Here is a 20192-nt window from a genome sequence, read left to right on the forward strand (position 1 = left end):
GAACACACAGCATATAAGTGATTCCCCCTTAACCGCAACAGAACTTGGCGAACATGCTTCCGATGCGTCGTCATATCAAGTGAGTAGATCAGAATGTCGTCCAGATAGACCGCCACACAGACATACAGCAGATACCGGAAGATGTAATTTACGAACTCCTGGAATACAGATGGAGCATTACACAGTCCAAAGGACATCACGAGATATTCGTAGTGACTGCCTCGGGTTTTGAATGCGGGTGTCCACTCGTCACCTTTTGCAGATACGGATCAAGTCATAAGACCCGCGTTGATGCAGCTTTGTGAACACCTTAGCCCCACAAATTCTGACGAAGAGTGCTGAGATGAGCAACAAGGGGTACTTCTTTTTGACCGTGATTTGGTTCAAACCTCAGTAGTCGATACATGGACCAAGAAATCCATCTTTCTTCTTTCTGAAGAAGAATCCGGCTCCGACTCCGGAGGAGAAGACTTCCGGATGAACCCTCTGGTTATCCTTAACGTAAGAAGGCATGGCCAGGGTCTCCAGCAGGGAAAGATATTTTTAGGATATCCTCGTGCCCGAAATTTGATATACAGATTGTTGCACTCAGATTGAAAAGACTGCTCATCAGAGCAGTTTCCTCTAGCTCTGAGATACTGCCCAATGGGGATGCCTTTCTTAAGGGTCAATGGGTGGAAACTCTCCCAATGTAGGAAGCTGTTCGTGGCTGTAGCCTTGCGGTGAATATCAGTGTGAACACCGCGACCAGGTTCCAAGGAGATTTTTAGATCGAGAAAATTAATTTCTTTCTCATGTATCTCGTGGGTGAATTTCATCCCTATAGCATTGATGTTGAGAATTTCCATGAAATCCAAAAAAAGTGTCTTGTCCCCATCCCACAAAATAAAAATATCATCAATGTTTCTTCCCCAAAACAAAATGTGACATGTAAAACAAAGTAAATCTTCTGTGAAAACATAAATGTCTTCCCACCACCCTAAAAAAAGATTGGCATAGGTAGGTGCACAGACTGTGCCCATGGCAGTACCTTTTATTTGATGGTAAAATTTGCCATAAAAAAGAAAGTAATTGTGAGTCAACAAAAATTGTAATAGTGATAAAATGTATTTATTATGTGCTTGGAACTGAATTGCCTTGGTGCTTAAAAAATATTGTACAGCAGTTAAACCAAAGTCGTGTCTAATGTTCGTGTATAAAGATTCAACATCAATGCTTTCTATCAATGTAGTAGATGTAACAGAAACCTCCTGGATCCTGGTGACAGTGTCCATTGTATCCCTTAGATAAGAGGGCAGGGCTGTGACGAATGATGAAAGTAATTCATCAACGTACAAACTAATCCCCTGTGTCAGATTTTCATTACCGGAGACGATAGGTCTACCGGGTATAGGACGAGATATTTTGTGAATTTTAGGCAAAGCATAAAACGTTGACAAGGTTGGATTTGGATTAAACATCCGTTTAAACTCATCTTGAGTAATTCGATTTTGTCATTTAGCCTCCATGAGAAGGGGACGTAATTCTGACAAAAATCGGTCAGTAGGATTATGATCAAGAATGGTATAGGTGGAACTATCGTCCAAAAGTCTATGGACCATACATACATAATCACGCCGGTCCATAATCATGATATTGCCCCCTTATCGGGTGGTTTTAAAATAATAGCTTCATTTTTACAGAGTTCATCCAAAGCAGCCTGCTCCATCTTACTAAGGCTTCCAAGAACTTTAGATTTGGAATATTTGAGTTTCCGTAAATCTGCGGTATCTATGCCCCTAGTATCACTGTTCTTGATAGGTGGATGTTTCCAGTCCGTCTGATTGGCTGGACGTCCTTTCCGTCTTAGAGAATAGGGGCTCGTCTGATAGCCCCTATCTCTATTGGTCTCTTATGCTTCTACGCCCACTGTCATGGCATCCCGAGGTTATAAGAAGGGCTGGCTGGAAACACGCTGTCAGTAGCCCCATTTGAACCCCTGAGTACGCTACGTTCGTAGCGAAACATGTCGGGGGGGGGGCTTTGTTTTATGTTTTAATTCAATGTTCCATTGGCAGTTAGTTATACTCTCTACATAATCATACTAATACAGCGTTCTGCAGGCGCTGTCTCTACTTTGAAACTTAGTACTGCACTGATTGAGTGCTTCATAGCAACGTGTCATGCGAATTCCTCCCTGTCAGTGAGCATTGGCTAACTTTTAAAGTGTGTCTTTCTTTGTACTGTCTATTTAGCAAATAATTAATAAAAGTTCTATTTTAGTTTACACTATTGCAGCCAGCCGTAAATTAGGGCTTTTGTTTGCTTAACAGCAAATTAGTTTAAAATGTTGTGAAGATTTGACATTTGCCATTGTTCCACCTCGGGTTGTCTCTGCAACAAACCCTAGGTGCTGGAGTTTCCCTGCTTCTGTGGACATTGACGTACAAAATGGCCTTTTTCTCCTGCTCGGACAATTTGATTTCGTCCACCTGCAATGGCTCTTCAGGCAGAATTACAGGGGAAGGCAGTAGGGGTCCAGTCTATAGAAGAAGGGTGCCAGTCTATAGAAATGTCTCTCCCGCCGAACCAACTGAGCATGTTCCTGGATCCTCATGTCGACCCGGGTCGCCAACAGGATAAGAGCATCCAGGGTGGAAGGAAGATCGCGAGCTGCTAGCTAATCTTTGATGTGCATGGACAGTCCTTGCCAAAAGAATGCCACGTTGGCCTCATTGTTTCACGCCAGCTTCACCGCCACTGTACGGAAGGAGATGGCATACTCTCCTATCGTCGACTCCCCTTGTTGATGGTTATCAGAATGGCAGCTGCAGAGGATGTTCGACCCGGGTTCTTCGAACACTGTAAGAAGTCTCTTAAAACAATGATAGAACCGAGAATCCCAGGCCATCCACTTCCAAGATGGGGTTCGCCCAAGCCAGGCATTTGCCAGCGAGAAGAGAAATAATAAATGCAACCTTGGCCTCATCAGAGGGTGGAAGAGATGAAAACGTAGTCTAAAGTGGATTGTACATTGATTAATGAAGCCTCTAAAGGCTCTAGGATCTCAGTCGTAGCGAGGCGTTAGAGGTAGCAAAACTGTAGGTCTGGGACAGGCAGGAGTGGTAACAGGTAGTTGAACAGCAGCAGCATCTAGAGAAGGTGGAGGAGGATGATCCAAATGTGTGATGATCGAATTTACTGCCAGTAGGAGGTGATCCTGGCATGCACGCAGGTCATGCATGTCCGTTTGCATCACCTGAATTGGCGTCTTAGGTTAGCCAGCGGATTCCATGGCCTGTGCGTACTGTCACGATCCTGGGGTATGTGGACCCACTAGGCCACTCAGACGTAGTGGAGTGGCAGTTGGCCAAACAACAGTCTATATAAAATCTATGCACAAGAGTACCTGTAAGAGTCCAGACGGTCACAAGGTGTAGTAGGGGCTTTGGCACAGATGGAGGTTGATGTGGCAGAAGACACCAGACGTGGCAGATGATACCAGATGTGGTAGATGACACCAGACGTTGTGGATGATACCAGATGTGACAGATGACACACTCGACTCTAACTAAAGGCTTAGGAAACAAACACGGTAACAGGATACATTAACCCCTATCCGCACCAGGACGTAACTGTACGTCGTTGCAGGAAGTTACTTCCCGCACGAGGACGTACAGTTACTGAGTTAATCCCGGTGCACACTGTCGGCGACAGTGTGCACCGGGAACCAGGAGGTCAGCTGTCGCCGACAGCTGACACTCCCCTCTTGCCGGCCAGCGGTCCTTTGCCGCTGATTTCGGCGCATTAACCCCTTAAATTCGGCGATCGGGTGCAATCGCCGAATTTTAGGGGTTTCTAACATATCGGCAGACCCCCGTCCGAAATCGCGGGGTCTGCCGATAGTTAGTATGGCAAACGGAAGCCAAACAATGGCTTCCGGGTCTGCCATGGACAGAAGCCCATCAGGACCAACCTTCGGCTGGTCCTGATAGGCTTCCTGTCAGAGTGACAGAAAGTCACTGTGCCGTTCCCGATGCACACTGTCGGCGACAGTGTGCATCGGGAACTTGGAGATCAGCTGTCCCCGACAGCTGACACTCTCCAGTGTTGCCGATCAGCGGCTCATCGCCGCTGATTTCGGCAATTAACCCGTTACATGCGGGGCTCGATTGCGATCTCCGCATGTAGCGGGTTTGTAGCGCATCAGCAGCCCCCATGCAATCGTGGGGGCTTCTGATGCTTGTGATGGCACCTGGGGGCCAGACAACGGCCCCCAGGTCTGCCATGTATGTCAGCCTATGAGGATCAGCCTCTGCTGATCCTCGTAGACCAACTGTCAGAGTGACTGTGACGTCACACTGACAGTTGGAATACATTACACTACCTAGGTAGTATAATGTATTCTAGCAGCGATCAGAGCTGCAGGTCAAAAAAAGAAAGTGTAAAAAGTAAAAAAAAAAGTTAATAAACAAAAATATAAAGTGTAAAAAGTAAAAAAAAGTTAATAAAAATGTTTTATAAAAGTGTAAAAATAAAAGGTTTTGTTTTCCTATAATAAGTCATTTATTATAGGGAAAAAATGAAAACGTTAAAAAAAAGTACACATATTTGGTATCGCCGCGTTCGTAACGACCCAATCTATGAAACTATAATGTTAATTTTTCCGCACGGTGAACGCCGCAAACAAAATAAACTGAAAACGGTCAGCATCGCTATTTTTTGGTCACCACCCCTCCCAAGATATAGAATAAAAAGTGATCAAAAAGTTGCATTTACCCCAAAATGGTACCAATGAAAACTACAACCCGTCCCGCAAAAAACAAGACCTCCCACAGCTTTTTTGACGAAAAAATAAAAAAGTTACGGCTCAGAATAGCGTGTCCCAGAAAATAAATTATTTTATAGAAACTTCATTTTATTGTGCAAACGCTGCAAAACTTAAAAAAAACTATACACATATGGTATCGGCGTAATCGTACCGACCGGCAGAATAAATTAAAACGTAATTTATTGCGCACGGTGAACGCTGTAATAAATAAAGAATTTAAAGCGCCAAAATCGCTGTTTTTTGGTCACCCTAGCTCTAAAAAAGATCCTGAGGGGCCAAAATGCTCACTATACCCCTAGAAAAATTCCTTGAGGGGTGTAGATTCCAAAATAGGGTGACTTTTGGGGGGTTTCCACTGTTTTGGTCCCTCCGGGGCGTTGCAAACCCGACATGGCACTGAAAACCAATCCAGCAAAATCTGCTTCAAAAAATCCAAAAGGCGCTCCCTCCCTTCTGAGCCCTGCTGTGGGTCCAAACATCAGTTTACGACCACATATGGGGTATTGCCGTAATCGGGAGAAATTGCTTTACAAATGTTGGGTGGCTTTTTCTCCTTTATTCCTTGTAAAAATGAAAAAATTCTATGTTTCCACAGAAAAATAGGTGATTTTCATCTTCACAGACTAATTCCACTAAAGTCTGCAAAAAAACTGTGGGGTCAAAATGCTAACTATACCCCTAGAAAAATGCCTTGAGGGGTGTAGTTTCCAAAATGGGGTCACTTTGGGGGGGTTTCGGCTGTTTAGGTACCACAAGAACTCCTCAAACCTGACATGGTGCCTAAAATATATTCCTAAAAAAAGGAGGCCCCGAAATCCACTAGGTGCTCCTTTGCTTCTGAAGCCTGTGTTTCAGTCCATTACCATACTAGGGCCACATGTTGGATATTTCTAAAATCTGCAGAATCTGGGCAATAAATATTGAGTTGCGTTTCTCTGGTAAAACCTTCTGTGTTACAGATTTTTTTTTATTACAAATGAATTTCGGCAAAAAAAATGAAATTTGTAAATTTCACCTCTACTTTGCCTTAATTCCTGTGAAACGCCTAAAGGGTTAAAATATTTTCTGAATGTGGTTTTGAATACCTTGAGGGGTACAGTTTTCAAAATGGGGTGATTTATGGGGACTTTCTAATATATAAGGCCCTCAAAGCAACTTCAGAACTGAACTGGTCCCTGAAAAAATAGCCTTTTGAAATTTTATTGAAAATATGAGAAATTGCTGCTAAAGTTCTAAGCCTCGTAACGTCCTCGAAAAATAAAAGTACGTGAAAAAAAATGATGCAAACATAAAGTAGACATATAGGAAATGGTAACTAGTAACTATTTTGTGTGGTATTACTATCTGTTTCACAAGCAAATACATTTAAGTTTAGAAAAATGCAAATTTTTGCAAATTTTTGCTAAAATTTGAAGTTTTTCACAAATAAATATTGAATTTATCGACCAAATTTTTTCACTAACATAAAGTACAATATGTCACGAGAAAACAATCTCAGAATCGCTTGGATAGGTAAAAGCATTCCGGAGTTATTACCACATAAAGTGACACATGTCAGATTTGAAAAAATAGGCTGTGTCCTGAAGGCCAAAACAGGCTGTGTCCTAAAGGGGTTAAACAACTAAGGGACCGTTTGCAATAAAAACATGGGTATACAACAACGCTCAGGCAAGGAGTGGAAGGGCGGAGCCCTTTTTATAGTCCAGGATGATCTGGTGATTGGTTAGGGAACTTTTAGTATGTGCGCACGCTCGTCCCCGGCCTTAAAGCGCCTTAGGAAACTGTCCAGAGCAGGACGGCCAAGCGAGCTGGCATCTCCGAGGAGGGAGACGTTGGCAAGAAGCCATTGGTCTGCGGTCGCAGCCGTCCAAACATGAGGAACTGCGGCGGTCCGCGACCGCAACCGACACACACGAGTGAATATACTGCGGCTTCTCCATCGTTTACTGCCAGCATCTGTGTCCCCCTCACCCTACACCTGCTACATCTCCAGTTCCTGCAGCGAATGTTTCCTATGGCAGTTCTCCTCAGATCTGGCAGCAAACCAAGTCTGCGTTCGTGCCTGCAGGCGGTGGGTCATATGAAGTGATATGCTGATAAGAAAAGATGGCCGCATCCTCATTTTCTTTCCGGGTTAATGTTTGGCTATCATCAAAGAATATCCGCTTGAAAATCCCCTCCTATAAATTTGCTGCCAGGTTCCTCGGTCCCTTTGAGGTCTTGCAGCACATCAACCCTGTGTCATATAAACGACGTTTGCCTCTTACGCTCAAAATTCCCAATTCCTTCGACGTCTCCCTCCTGAAGCCTTTGGTCCTCAACCGTTACGCAAGTCTTCTGATTCTTCTACATCTCCTAGGAGTTCGGCTGATGTGTTTGAGGTCAAGGAAATTCTGAATCTCAAGAAGGTGGGAAAGAGGAACTTTTATCTTGTGGCCTCCTGAGAGGCCCTAGGGAACCTGAGGATAACATCGCTGCTCCTGCTCTTATTAAAATGTTCCGGTTACATTTTTGACCCAATAAGAGGGGGTGTAAGGGGGATACTGTAGCACCGGATGCTGATGACCACCAACGTTCTCTTCCTACTGGCGAATGCGGCTCCCAGCTCATCTGTGCTCGCTAGCACCTGCCTCCTCTAGGACGCCGGCGAGCTCTGTCATGCAATCAGGCAGGGTCTGCCCATAGGGTGCACGTAAGCACACTGACCTCCTCTTAAAAGAGCCAGAACGCACCAGTAACGTATCCCCAGCCTATCCCTGCACTTCCAGGACTATAATAAGAAGTCTGCCCAGAGTTACAGTGCCCGACCAATGTTGCACTTCTAAGTATTTCCTGCAGAGGTCCAGTATCCTGAGTCTAGTATCCAACGTACCACACCCAGTGTACCATATCCAGAACAGCCTGCTTCCAGCTATCCAGCACAGCCCGCGTCCAGCTATCCAGCGCAGCCCGCTTCCAGCTATCTAACACAGCCTGCTTTCAGCTATCTGACAAAGCCTGCTTCCAGTAATCCGGCACAGTCTGCTTCCAGCAATCCGGCACAACCTGCTTCAGCCTACATCCAGTTACTTCCAATGTCCCATCTGTCAGTGCCTGTCTAGCTTCTGTTTGGCCAGCAGCTACTCTGCCGGGACCACCTCAAGAAGTAGCGACCTGGCAGTCTCCCATCTCCCCGCAGCGAAGACCAGATCCCTGTATAGGGATTAAAGTGTGAAAACCGGGGAGGCTGTTTAGACAACTCCCTTAGAGGTGGCCCTACGCCAATCTGGCGGAGTAGCCTATAAGGTCTGCTCAACCCACTGGTGACTGTTTGCTCAGGCCATGGATCCCGCTGGTCAACACAAAATGGCAGTTCAAGCCATGCAAGCGGACATGGTCCCACTGGTCGTGACACATGCATTGTGGGATGTGTGGAAAGACTATTTCACGTTCATATCCTTCGATTAAAAAATAAAAGGATTTAAAATTTGCCACTGTTCTTTGCTTACACGAGTACCAGATGTGTGACAGAATTATATTTATTGCATTTTATATGCCAATGTCCATACATATTTGTTTCATGCACCTAGAAACTATTGTACACAAGGATTCTGTACCAGGCGCACACGTGATACCGGCACAGTGTTGGATCCTTAATACAGAGAGCCCTGTACTGATGAGGTAACAATTCCTGCCTTTTCTCTCCTCTTCCTCCTCCCACCAACCAGCAGCATAGTGACAGGACAAACCATGGGAAAGGACACAGGGTATGGGCTGCAGTGTGTACGTCCTCTCACCCATGGCTGTACACACACAATGCCAATTACATTTTTAAACACTAAGTATGTATACCTTTGAAACGTAAAAAACAAACACACATTCATCAACAACTTGCACACGTAGTGTATCTGGGCACAACGTTATCACTGTGTAAAACACATTCAAACTATATGACTTCTACATGATTAAAATTAACACTTTTTCTAGTCTTGCTGTCTAGAAACATACATAATCAACAAATGTTACCACAATCAACAAATGTTTGCACAAAGTGCAGGATGGCAGCAGACCAAGCGTCAAAATGTATATCTGCAGGTCAATTACATAAAGCGGAAGTAAATATTGGGCTCGAGCAACGGGTGGGTTTGGGGGTGGTGGGACGTTTTGGGATGTACAGTCCATCTCGGTGACTGTTGCTGATACACAAGTACCTTTGGCTTGGGGTAACCTCCATACTTGTACCAGGACCATAAAGCCAAAGTAAGAGGTGGTTTTGGTTTATTTGGCATAAAAAGGTATCTTTGGTCAGGGAGGCATAGGAAAATGCAGCCCACTGGAGGAAGGGTCCTTACAGCCCCTCACTTGTACAAAATCTGTGGGAAATTCTGTGACAGGGCCATATGCACATAAAAAAAGGAAAACATTTTCTAAATTTCAACAGGCTATGTAAGTGATGGAAAATATTAAATTATGTGTAAGGGCAGTGGCTTTACTTGTGAATCTACTGCAAGTCAGCAGAAAGAAATAATATGAATGGTAGAGTGGGCTGTGTCCAAAATATGCAACATAATTGGTCCCAAATAAGTATGATTTTACTAAATGTGTCATAACATTATAATTCTATTCAGCAAAGAAGAATGTTGTATGTATTAGCCAGTGCAAGTTGTATGAGGCTAGATACCTGTCCACCCACAAATCTCACAGTTGTAATTTTTCTAGTTAGCCAACAAAGAAACCATCTATTGTCTTTACACAAAAGTATCTAGCAACATCCAACACTGTTATTACAGACAGCTATGTAAGCCGTTAAGTGCTGTGTGTATGCAGATTATGAATGGAGACCATAGGGCTTATTGTAAAAGGGCATTAAGAGCTGATTTTGCGCAGAACTGATGTCATCACTTAAGCGACTCTAGTTTGCACTATTCTTGGAGTAACTATCTCACTTGTATACAAAGTATTTGAATAGATTTTCCAGGTGCTCGTGTTTTTTTTTTTTTTTGTAGACAGACGAAGCAGCATATGTCCTAGTTTATGGTGCACATATTTCCTCCAAGGCACAAGAAACACTGCTCTTGATAGTCTTTCAAGTGTGCATTTGTCTACAAGTGAAGCGTGGATTCTGTATGCATTAGGTTGGTATTTTGGATGTGTCATCTGACAGTGTACGTACCATATGCTCTCATTTTTGTGTGAGGAATGCCAGAAGTAACATTGATCCGAAACAAGCAAAAAAAAAAAAAACAAAGTCTGGGTTTTTTGGTACCTTTAGAAGTGACCAGACAAAAGAGCTAAAAAAAGGTAATTTGATGAGGGACACCGAGTCCTACATGCTTAGTGGGACAGAGAGAGAGAAGTCCAGGCATGCTCCTCTGAGCCATCTATAAAAGGAGTCCATATTTCCCATAATGTGCAGAAGGGGTAAGAACACAGGAGTGCCTATTCCCTGTTAATATTTATCCATTTAGCATCAGTGCCCGTTCCATATGTGGTGGGAAAAGGATTGTGGGACATCCCTCTGCTGTTCATAAGTCACTGAAGTGCTGCCAGACTGAGGAAGACCCCAGGGGTTGTACAAAGTCATGTTCAAGTCTAATTCAGTTTTAACTGAACAAAGTGTGGGGTAAAGGGGTCAACTTGGTCTCTGATGGAAGTGCTGGACTTTGGGGCAAGGGAGGTAACACTTGAGTACTAAAGCAATTAGGGCAAGTCTTCCATTGCTGTCTCTGGTTCCAAGTCCTGGTCTTCCGGTAGTTCTGTGTTCTGGTTGGTAACTGAGAGAGAGGCAGGTCTGACGTCCTCTTCAGCCGGCTCTTCTTTGACATGAACAGACTGACTACAATGACAAAGGGTAAATATTTAGTGAAGCAGCTTAAATTGTGGTGCAATACTAGTACTATGTCCTAAAATCCCAACATGATGGAAAATACTTCAACTTGATCAAAAGGTAAATGGAAATGTCTACAATGATTATTTGAAAAAAAAAGTTAGAGATCCAGCACACGATATGATGTGAAAAAATACAAAATGATTAAGAAATGAAAAGTTTGAAACGCGTAGGCGTTCTCTCCCGGGATTTTTTAATTTCTTGTTTTAATTTTGACATAAATAAACAGCTTTGTATTTTTTCACATCATATCGTGTGCTGGACCTCTACCTACTCCCGACGTAACTCTCTTGCCCGTGCACCGAATAATCATGGAATGTGGCGTTTTTAATTCGAATAAGTGGTGAGCGGACCAATTTTTCTTGTATATTTTTTACAATAATTATTACCTGTATTGAGGGGAAAGGCGTGGGCTGCTCCCGTTACTGTTTCCAGGTTCCCCAGTGCTAGTGACGTCATCATGTCCACCATGAATTCCACTGCCTGAACTGTTGTGTAGTGGTGGGCTGTTCAGCAGGGGGAAACTACTTTCTGCAACTGCAGCCTGGGTAGGAATGAAGACAGAATTGTGTAAAGGAAGTAACATAACACAATATTTACAAACACTGATTATTTTCACAATTTGTTTATATAAATATTCCGCATTAAAACTGGTCGATGGTTGCATTAAACTATTAAGTGCTGTAAAGTTGGTTGGTCAAGTTGAATTTTTTGGGCTAGTCACCATTTGCAATAATATGTTTATAATATTGTCAGGTGATTTATTGAAAACGTTTCACATGATATTACACAGCGTATCCATCCTGGGAACCACAGGGAATTCTGCCCTGAAAAACCGCACAAAATTGTGGTGCAGTTTTTCGGGCAGAATGCCTGCTACGAAAATACTGCAGGAAAAAGAAACAAGACAGTTTATACTTGCCAACCCGGGCGTTGTCATGGCGACACGTCACTCTACTCTACAGCCCAGCCTCCTGGGTTGACACGGAGGTCCATGTGACTGCTGCTGCCTTTGATTGGCTCCAGTAGTCACACTGGAAGAAACATCATCCCAGGAGGCCAGGCTGCGCTCAGAACAGGGGATCACGTCACTATGACAACCAGGGGCCGGTTTTAGACAAAGTGTGGCCCTGGGCAAAACTACAAGAGGGGCCCCACATTAAATTATGTACCAACAACATAGTTACATTCAGTCAATTCGGTAAATGAAAACAAATATAAATTTGGTATCGCTGTAATTGTATTGACCCACAGAATAAAGTTAACATGTCATTTTTACTGCACCGTGAACGCCGTGAGAACAAATCACCCCAAAAAAATTAAGGAATTGCTGGTTTTTTTTCACATTCCACCCCACAAATAATTTTTTTCCAGTTTCCCAGTACACTATATGGTGCAATAAATAGTGCCATGAAAATTTACAATTCGTACTGCAAAAAACAAGCTCTCATACAGCTATATTGATGGAAAAATAAAAAAGTTCTAGCTTTTAGAAAGTGGGGAGGAAAAAACAAAAGTGAAAATCCGAAAAATGGTTGTGGAGGGAAGGGATTAATCAGGTCCTCTATTCACACCCACTGATCTACAGAACACCAACCTCTTCTCTTCTATTAGTTTACTCTGGCTGCATAGTATTATTGCAGCAATATATATTCAGACCTAGGGCTGGGCAATTAATTGAAAAATAACCGAAACCGAAAATCAGCACAGATAACCGACGTCATCTTCGCATTTATTTTTTTTCTGTTCGGTTATTACATGCAGCCCAGCCTCTGTCATCAGCAAATGTATGCTATCCAATTAGAATCGCTGATATGTGATTAACTCCTCCAGAACGCCAGAGGTATGGCTGCCTGGAGTGCAGGGATTATCAGTTACAGCACGTTCAGACTGGCTGCTGAGGCACAAGCAGACCCACCAAATCAGCCGATGGGCCCTGCCTGAGCCAAGAGTGGTCCCCCACACGAACAGCGCACAGTGCCGTCGCTGCACTATTTAGAGCTAGTCCATTTTATTTTGGTCAGCCGTCGCCGCTCATCCCCCCAGACAGTCCCCATACTTTCTGCTTTGTTCCGTCAGCTTCCTATATGCCGCCGTCACCGCTCATCCCCCCCCCCCCCCCCCGACGGTCCCCACGCTTTCTGCTTTTTTCACAAAGCAAAAAGCATGGGGACCATCTGGGGGGGGGGGGGGGGGGTGAGTGGCGACTGCATCAGAGAGGAAGCTGATGGAACAAAGCAGAAAGTATGGGGACAGTCTGGGGGATGAGCGGCGACTGCAGCAGAGAGGCAGCTGATATTGGGCACCGAGCACGGCCTGACTGCCTCTGGCGACATACAGTATGTGAAGCAGCCCTGTGATTCCTCCCTTATAAATTGCTACTCTTCAATGTTTCCATACTTTTTTTGATGCTGAAAAGAAGCTGGGTAGAAGGACCTCAAAGATTAAGAACAGACTGGTCGGGAAGAACCTGACTTTGAGATGCCTCAGCCAAGTGTTAGTTAAATGGTATACTTCTGTATATAATATGTACTCCCTGAGCCTGCCTGCTGTATAATATATATGCTGTATGTATACCCCCTGGCTCTAAACCTTCTGTATACTAGTAGTATACAGCAGACTCAGGGGGTATATTATATACTAGTAGTATACAGCAGGCTCAGGGGATAAATATAAATTCAATGGCGTAGCATGCAAATACGGGGAGTGGCATGCAAGAAGGGGTGTGGCCTAAATAATCGTAATCGAGGTTACATGTTCAATTAATCGTGATTTTGATTTAGCTCATAATTGCTCATCCCTATACAGACAACAGATAAAATATGGCACAGTAACAGAAATGTAAAAAAAAATTCAGACCCCAGACCAGACAACTACTGCAGCCAGGCCATATAGTATTTAAAGTAGTTGTCCTGGCACGGGCAACTGATGACCTATCCACAGGATTGGTCATCAGTACATGATCATGGGGATCCGACAACAAGACCCCACACCGATCAACTGTTTTGGCTGCCTGCGGGCACCGGATGTTATGCAGTGTATGGAGCCGGAAGCAGTTGGCTCTGTACATTGCATAGCTTCCGTGCTGCAGAACTGCTCGCTACTCTGTGTCCGGAGTTCAGTCCATGTGCTGTGCCCGGAGGCAGTCAGAGGCAGCTCATCGGTGCAAGGTCCGAGTGTCAGACCCCCACCGATCATATACTGATGAACTATCCCGTGGATAGGTCATCAGTTGTCTGTGCCCGGACAACCCATTTAAGGTCTTGATCACATCAGCGTTATGTTCCGTTCATGGGTTCCGTTAGGCATTTTCGTCGGAGGAACCCATTAACGGAAAGCCAAATGGAAACCATAGCTTCCGTTTGCATTACCACTGGTTTCAATGGTAATGCTTTTGCTGCAAATGGTTTCCATTTGTCTCCGTTCCATAAGGTTTCTGCTTCTTTAGCGGAAATAGCGTAGTCGACTGCGCTATTGTTTCCACTAAAAAAACGGAAACTTTACGAAAACAAACGGAAATCAACTGCAACTAAAGCATTACCGTGGAAATCAATGGTAATGCAAACTAAAGCTATGGTTTCCGCTTGGCTTTCCGTTCACGGGTTCCTCCGACGGAAAGCCCGACGCAGATGTGAACAGTCTTTAGTAGTATATGGCCTGTCTTCATAGTATTATTGCAAAAACATGTATTGAGGCAGTGTATGAATGTAGCACACTGCTATCGAATATGATCTCCAGGGTCTGATTAATTTATTTTATTTTGTGGTCAAAGTGACTTAAAGGGGTTTTCCCATCAGAGACATTTATGACATATTCACAGGATATGTCATGAATGTCAGATAGATGCGGATTCCACCTCTGGTCCTGCACCTATCTCTAGAACGGGTCCCCCTAAACGCCGTTCTATGTTCCCGCTGAAGCGTGTAATTTACGACTATCTTAGATGAAAATAGCGTAGCTCTCTGAGCTACTCTGTTTCCGTAAGTCCCACAGAAAAAAATGGTAGTTACAGAAAGAGCGTAGCTCGCATGCTACGCTGCTTCCGTAACTGCCATTTACTACTATGGGAGTTACGGAAACAGCCTAGCTCGTCGAGCAACACTTTTTCCGTAATTCATGTCGGAAATCACACGCTTCAGCCACAGCACGGAGCAGAAGAACGGGGTTTAGGGGGCCCCGTTCTAGAGGTAGGTGCGGGTCCAAGATGTGGGACCCACATCTATCTGACATTTATGACATATCCTGTGAATATGTCATAAATGTCTCTGATGGGAAAACCAAGGAGGATTTACATATAATATGTATGTATGATATGTGTATGATGAACACATATAAGGCCTCATGCACACGACCGTGTTCGGTCCGTAATGTACGGACCGCAATTCCCGGACCAAACACAGTTTCCGGACTGAACATGGTAGTGTACATGAGGCTTTATATGTACCTCACTATTGCTCAGAATCAAACCCCTGATTTAAGTCACTTTGACCACAAAATAAAATAAATAAATCAGACCCTAGAGATAATATTCTATGGCAGTGTACTGCCTATGTATAAATGTACCTCCTCTGCTCCTGCCTGCTATACTCCCTACGGGCGCAAGTTTACTGTGTCCTGATGCTGCCCAGCGTACACGATGTCATGACGCTGACAGCATCAAGAAGACAGTACGTGTGCAAGGACTTGGAGGAGACAATCAGGTAGAGAGTCTCTATCAGCACGGAGGAGTGCCGCCGGATCAGTGATAATATCGGCGATCCGGCGGCGTGGTGCTCCTTCATGCCGATTCTTTGGTAGAGACACTCTACTTGACTATTAGGGTATGTTCACACGCACTGGTTTCAGATATAATTCGGGCCGTTTACGCCTCGAATTACGCCTGAAAAAACTGCACCATTACGCCTCCAAACATCTGCCCATTCTTGCAATGGGATTTACGGTGTTCTGTTCCCACGAGGCTTAATTTTACGCGTCGCTGTCAAAATACGACGTGTAAAAAGACGCCCGCGAAAAAGAAGTGCAGGACACGTCTTGGGGCGTTTTTGGAGCCGTTTTTCATTGACTCCATTGAAAAACAGCTCAAATAACGGCTGTAAAATACGCTGCGAAAAACGCGAGTTGTTACAAAAACGTCTGAAAATCAGGAGCTGTTTTCGCTTGAAAACAGCTCCGTATTTTCAGACGTATTTTGCTAAGTGTGTGAACATACCCTTACTGCTTTTCAGCTACCCGCCCGCTTGCTTTCACGAACGGGCAGCTGAACAGCAATGCTAAAGGAGGGGGCCCCTTTAGGGATGGGCGCCTTGGGCAATAGCCCAGTTTGCCCCCCCCCCCTAACGCTGGCCCTGATTACAACAGTTGGGGGTAAGTATAACTTTATTAAATTTAAATTAAAAAAAAAAAGTTTTTTTGTCATTTGGGCTTTTTAAATCGGAAAACGCGTTTCGTCACAAAAGTTGCAACAAGTGGCTATTTGATGCGGGTTTTACGTCCCTATTGAATTCAATGGGTAAAAACTGCGACAGAAGAGCAGCGATTCCTCTGCATAAATTGAAAAGCAGCACTGCAGGTCAATTTATGAACTGATTTTTTCTGCTGTGTGTGGATGAGATTTGTCCACATATCAACACATTGCTGCTACTGTACTACGCTGCGGATTTTCGACAATGAAATCTGTTGCGGAAAATCCGCAGTTTATATGCTGTGTGTGTCCCTGCCCTAAGGTCATGTTCACACGTGGCAGAGTTTTTCCGCTGCAAATGTTGGTGCAGATTTCGGGCAATTACGCAACGAATCTGCACTAACATTTGCATATTTGACAGGTAATTCAGACGTTGCAGAAAAGACAGCGGACTTGCCACAGATTTAAGTTTTTGCATTGCAAAGGCTGAAATACGCAGTGAAATTCCGCTTCTTCTTCGCAACAGACAGTGCATGCTGCGAGGGAAAATTCCGCACCGCAGCCTATGGTCCGCAGCGGAGTTTTCCTCAACGTCTGAACTAACTTGCCTAAAAATGTATTGAAACAAATGTAAAAAACAGTTGCTGGAGAATTCCACTGCGGACTATCTGCAGCGGAATTCCACAGCAATTCCGCCACGTGTGAACCTACCCTAAAACTGATTTTCAGTCATTTCAGAAATGTTTGCAACCAATCCACCTTGTGTGAACATATCCTTAGATCACTTTCACATACAGCATTTAGTGGAGTTCTTCAGTTTCCTTTTTTCTGGACTAAACACTGCAGCCAGATGTTTGCTGGGAGTCTATAGAAAAATATGAGAATTCTTACATCCAGAGCATTTATTTTTTTGGCATTCTAAGGCCAGGTTCACACATCTCATATTTGTCTGCACCAGAATTCTAAGACAAAGTACAGTACAATATAAGTGAATGGGACTTACAGCATAAAAAAATCCACAGCGGATTCTAGATAGGATTTTAAAATCCAAAGCATGGCCTCTCTTTTCGAAAATTACACAGATTTTCACCATGGATCCCATTATTGAGAAAAAACCCATTATGATTACAGATCTTTGAACTCGGATCACCTGCAAAGTCAATAGGATCACAAAGCTGTCATCTCACCTGGTAACTTGCATTTAGGGCTCCATAGCCAAGGCCTGAAATCATATTCTTAACAAGGGTTGGACTCCTGCAGTAATTGAGAAAAAAAAGTATTGATTATTTTGGGGGAAACAATGCAAGTAAAATGACAAAAAATTAAAAAGTATGATTAATCTGGATCCAGTAGAAAAGCTGAAAAGTGGCATGTACACCTGACAACCAGGATATGTTTTATGGAGTGATATGGCAACGATTTCTCAAACTTTTAATATACAATAACATGAGACCAATTAGTTAAATAAAATGTATATGTAACCAAAGCATCAATACATATGTATCTCTGCTGCCATCTGCTGGAAATGCCTGGTTCTACACTTTCATTCTGCTTCCAGTTGTTTCCGTAAATTAGGTTATTGAAGTATTCCTTATAGCAAACAAACTCATGTCAATTCTCAAAGTCATTATTTTTGTATCACTAATGTTTAGTACAATGAAAAGCAAAATCTCTGTCTTGCCTTTGTTAGAAGAATAAGCCTTCTATGATTGTGATGACTTAGTGTTTTTTTTTCTTTAGAATGCCTGTTAGGGCGGACTTCCACGAGTGTGTGCGTTTTTGCGCACACAAAAAACGCTGCGTTTTGCATGCGCAAAAGGCACTTAACAGCTCCGTGAGTCATCACATAGGATGCGCGGCTGCGTGATTTTCGCGCAGCCGCCATCATTATGACACTCTGGATGTTTGTAAACAGAAAAGCATGTGGTGCTTTACTGTTTGCAAACATACTTTTGACTGCTGTTGCGGCCATCATGCACGTCCCACGGAAATGCTTCTGTGTGGTGCGCGTGATTCTCACGCACTCATTGACTTCAATGGGTGCATGATGCGCGAAAAACGCAGAAATATAGGACCTGTCGTGAGTTTTACGCAGCGGACACACGCTGCGCAAAAATCACTGACAGTCTGCACTGCCCCATAGACAAGCATAGGTCCGTGCGACACGCGTGAAAAACACGCGCGTTGCACGGACGTATTACCCATTCGTGTAAATCTGCCCTTAACTGCACACTGTAAACAAGCTATCTGCAGCATTGTGCAGAAGATTTAGGCCTAGTTCACAGAGTTTTTTGGAGGCAGAAAAAATCTGGTTCAAATTTTCTTCAGGAAATGTTTTCCGTTTTTTTCCCGCATTATTGCGGCACTTTTCGCCCTCGGCCATTGAATCGAATGCAAAAAAAATGCAACAGTTTTTTTCTGCCTCTAATTGATTTCAATTAGAAGTCAGAGGCGGAAGTCACTCGAAGAAAGAGCATGACGCTTATTTTTTTTCCACGGGCGGCCAAAAGTCGCCAGGGGAAAAAAAACGCCTCTGTATCCCATTGAAATTAATGGGGGCCGATTTGGGCTCTTTTTTTGCCCATGATTAGGACGCGGTTTCCGCGAAAAAAACTCAGTGTGAACTGAGTTTATGCTTGGAAGAGTCTGCCAACTTAAATTTCTGGATCCCTGAAACATCTAAACCACGCTGTATGTCTAAACCGACTTGCAGAATTTGTCAAGACTATGTATTGTTTTTGGAAGTAAAATCGTATTTATGCCTTTACAACTTGCCTTTTAGAACAACAATGATTTGACATTGGTTGAAGTCATTTGCACATGGAGGATTATTTAATCAATACATTTTTCTTGATATACTTCTAGCATACTACAAAGCCTTGTACAGAGAGTGATATATGTTCCAGTGCCTGCCTCTTAGTTTATTGTTCCCATACCAGGCAAACACGGCCTACATGTACTTGCGCCAATTTTAATGAGAAACTAATTAGCCTACTTGTATATTTTCAGACTGATGGAAGTAAACAGACAGACAGTGGTAATGTTGTGTACATGGGTAGAGCATGCCTAGACTAGGTTCACACATAGCGTAAAAATTACACCGTGGAACATGCCTAAAAATGTTAAATAAAATCTGCGTGTGTTATATAGATGCAGATTATACTCTTTGCATTACAAATGCAGAATTTCCGCAACTTATCGGACATGAATCAACAGATTTTTTACGTTGTGAGTGAATGGGGTTCGGTAAAACCTCATTCATTTACATTGTACTGTACTTTGTTGAGGAATTTCGGTGCAGATTGCGCAACCGAAATGCCGCATAAAATATGTGATGTGTGAATCCGGCCTTTCAGGAAGGCTATTGCAATTAAACTTATGGCTCTCAATGCAAGAAAGCAATATAAGGCTTTATAAACTTGAGACATTTATGTAAAAAACGCTGTGGTTTTGCCACGATTATGGAAAATGATTGCAAAAAAGTGGTAAAAACGGCAGACAAAACATCTAATGTTAATTTACGTTAGCTTTTGTACAATAGTGCTCAAATAAGTTCACTGGTTTCATGGGTTTTGTTCGATGGATATGACAGATCAATTATGATTTGTTTGGCAACGGATCCTGACAGACCTTATTGACTTATAAATCACTCAAGTGCCATGAACAATCTCAAATTTACAGCTCCCGATAAAAGATAATTTTTCTATTTCACACTAATACTGTCTACATACCTATGTTTATATTGTCCAAATTATATAATCGACATTATTCTTTTCATCCAAAATATACACATATTCATATAAGGCCCTTTTGCACGGGCCAATTATCGGGCAAACGATCGTTCATAGAATGCTCGTTGCCAATAATTGCCCTGTGTAAACAGGGCAGCGATCAGCAGATGAACGAGCAAACCCTTGTTAATCTGCTGATCGTATCATATTAAAAAATGAAAATATTATCGTTGTCGGCAGCACATCTCCCGGGGTAAACAGGGAGACGCACTGCCGACATGAAAATATGTATGGGACGATCGATCGGAGTAACGAACGCTCGTCCCCAAACATAGTGACAGGAGCAAATGAGCGTCGATCAACGAGCTGCACCGGCTCGGGGTA

At 43.4% G+C, this 20192-nt stretch overlaps 1 protein-coding gene across 5 annotated transcripts in view; it reads right to left on the minus strand.

The window, feature by feature from the left end:
* Window positions 1-8320: 8320 nt before the first annotated feature.
* Window positions 8321-20192, minus strand: part of FOXP4 (forkhead box P4) — a 76451-nt gene continuing 64579 nt past the window's right edge. For all 5 annotated transcript variants that reach the window (XM_075853629.1, XM_075853627.1, XM_075853625.1 and 2 more), the window contains 3 exons: window positions 17265-17331; window positions 11066-11220; window positions 8321-10625 (listed from right to left, as the gene is read on the minus strand). In XM_075853629.1, coding sequence (XP_075709744.1) covers window positions 10490-10625; window positions 11066-11220; window positions 17265-17331 — 358 coding nt within the window. In that variant the 3' untranslated portion in view covers window positions 8321-10489. The remainder of the gene's footprint in view (window positions 10626-11065; window positions 11221-17264; window positions 17332-20192) is intronic.

Source organism: Rhinoderma darwinii, chromosome 2 (genome assembly GCF_050947455.1).
Source record: "Rhinoderma darwinii isolate aRhiDar2 chromosome 2, aRhiDar2.hap1, whole genome shotgun sequence".
Classification (NCBI taxonomy): domain Eukaryota; kingdom Metazoa; phylum Chordata; class Amphibia; order Anura; family Rhinodermatidae; genus Rhinoderma; species Rhinoderma darwinii.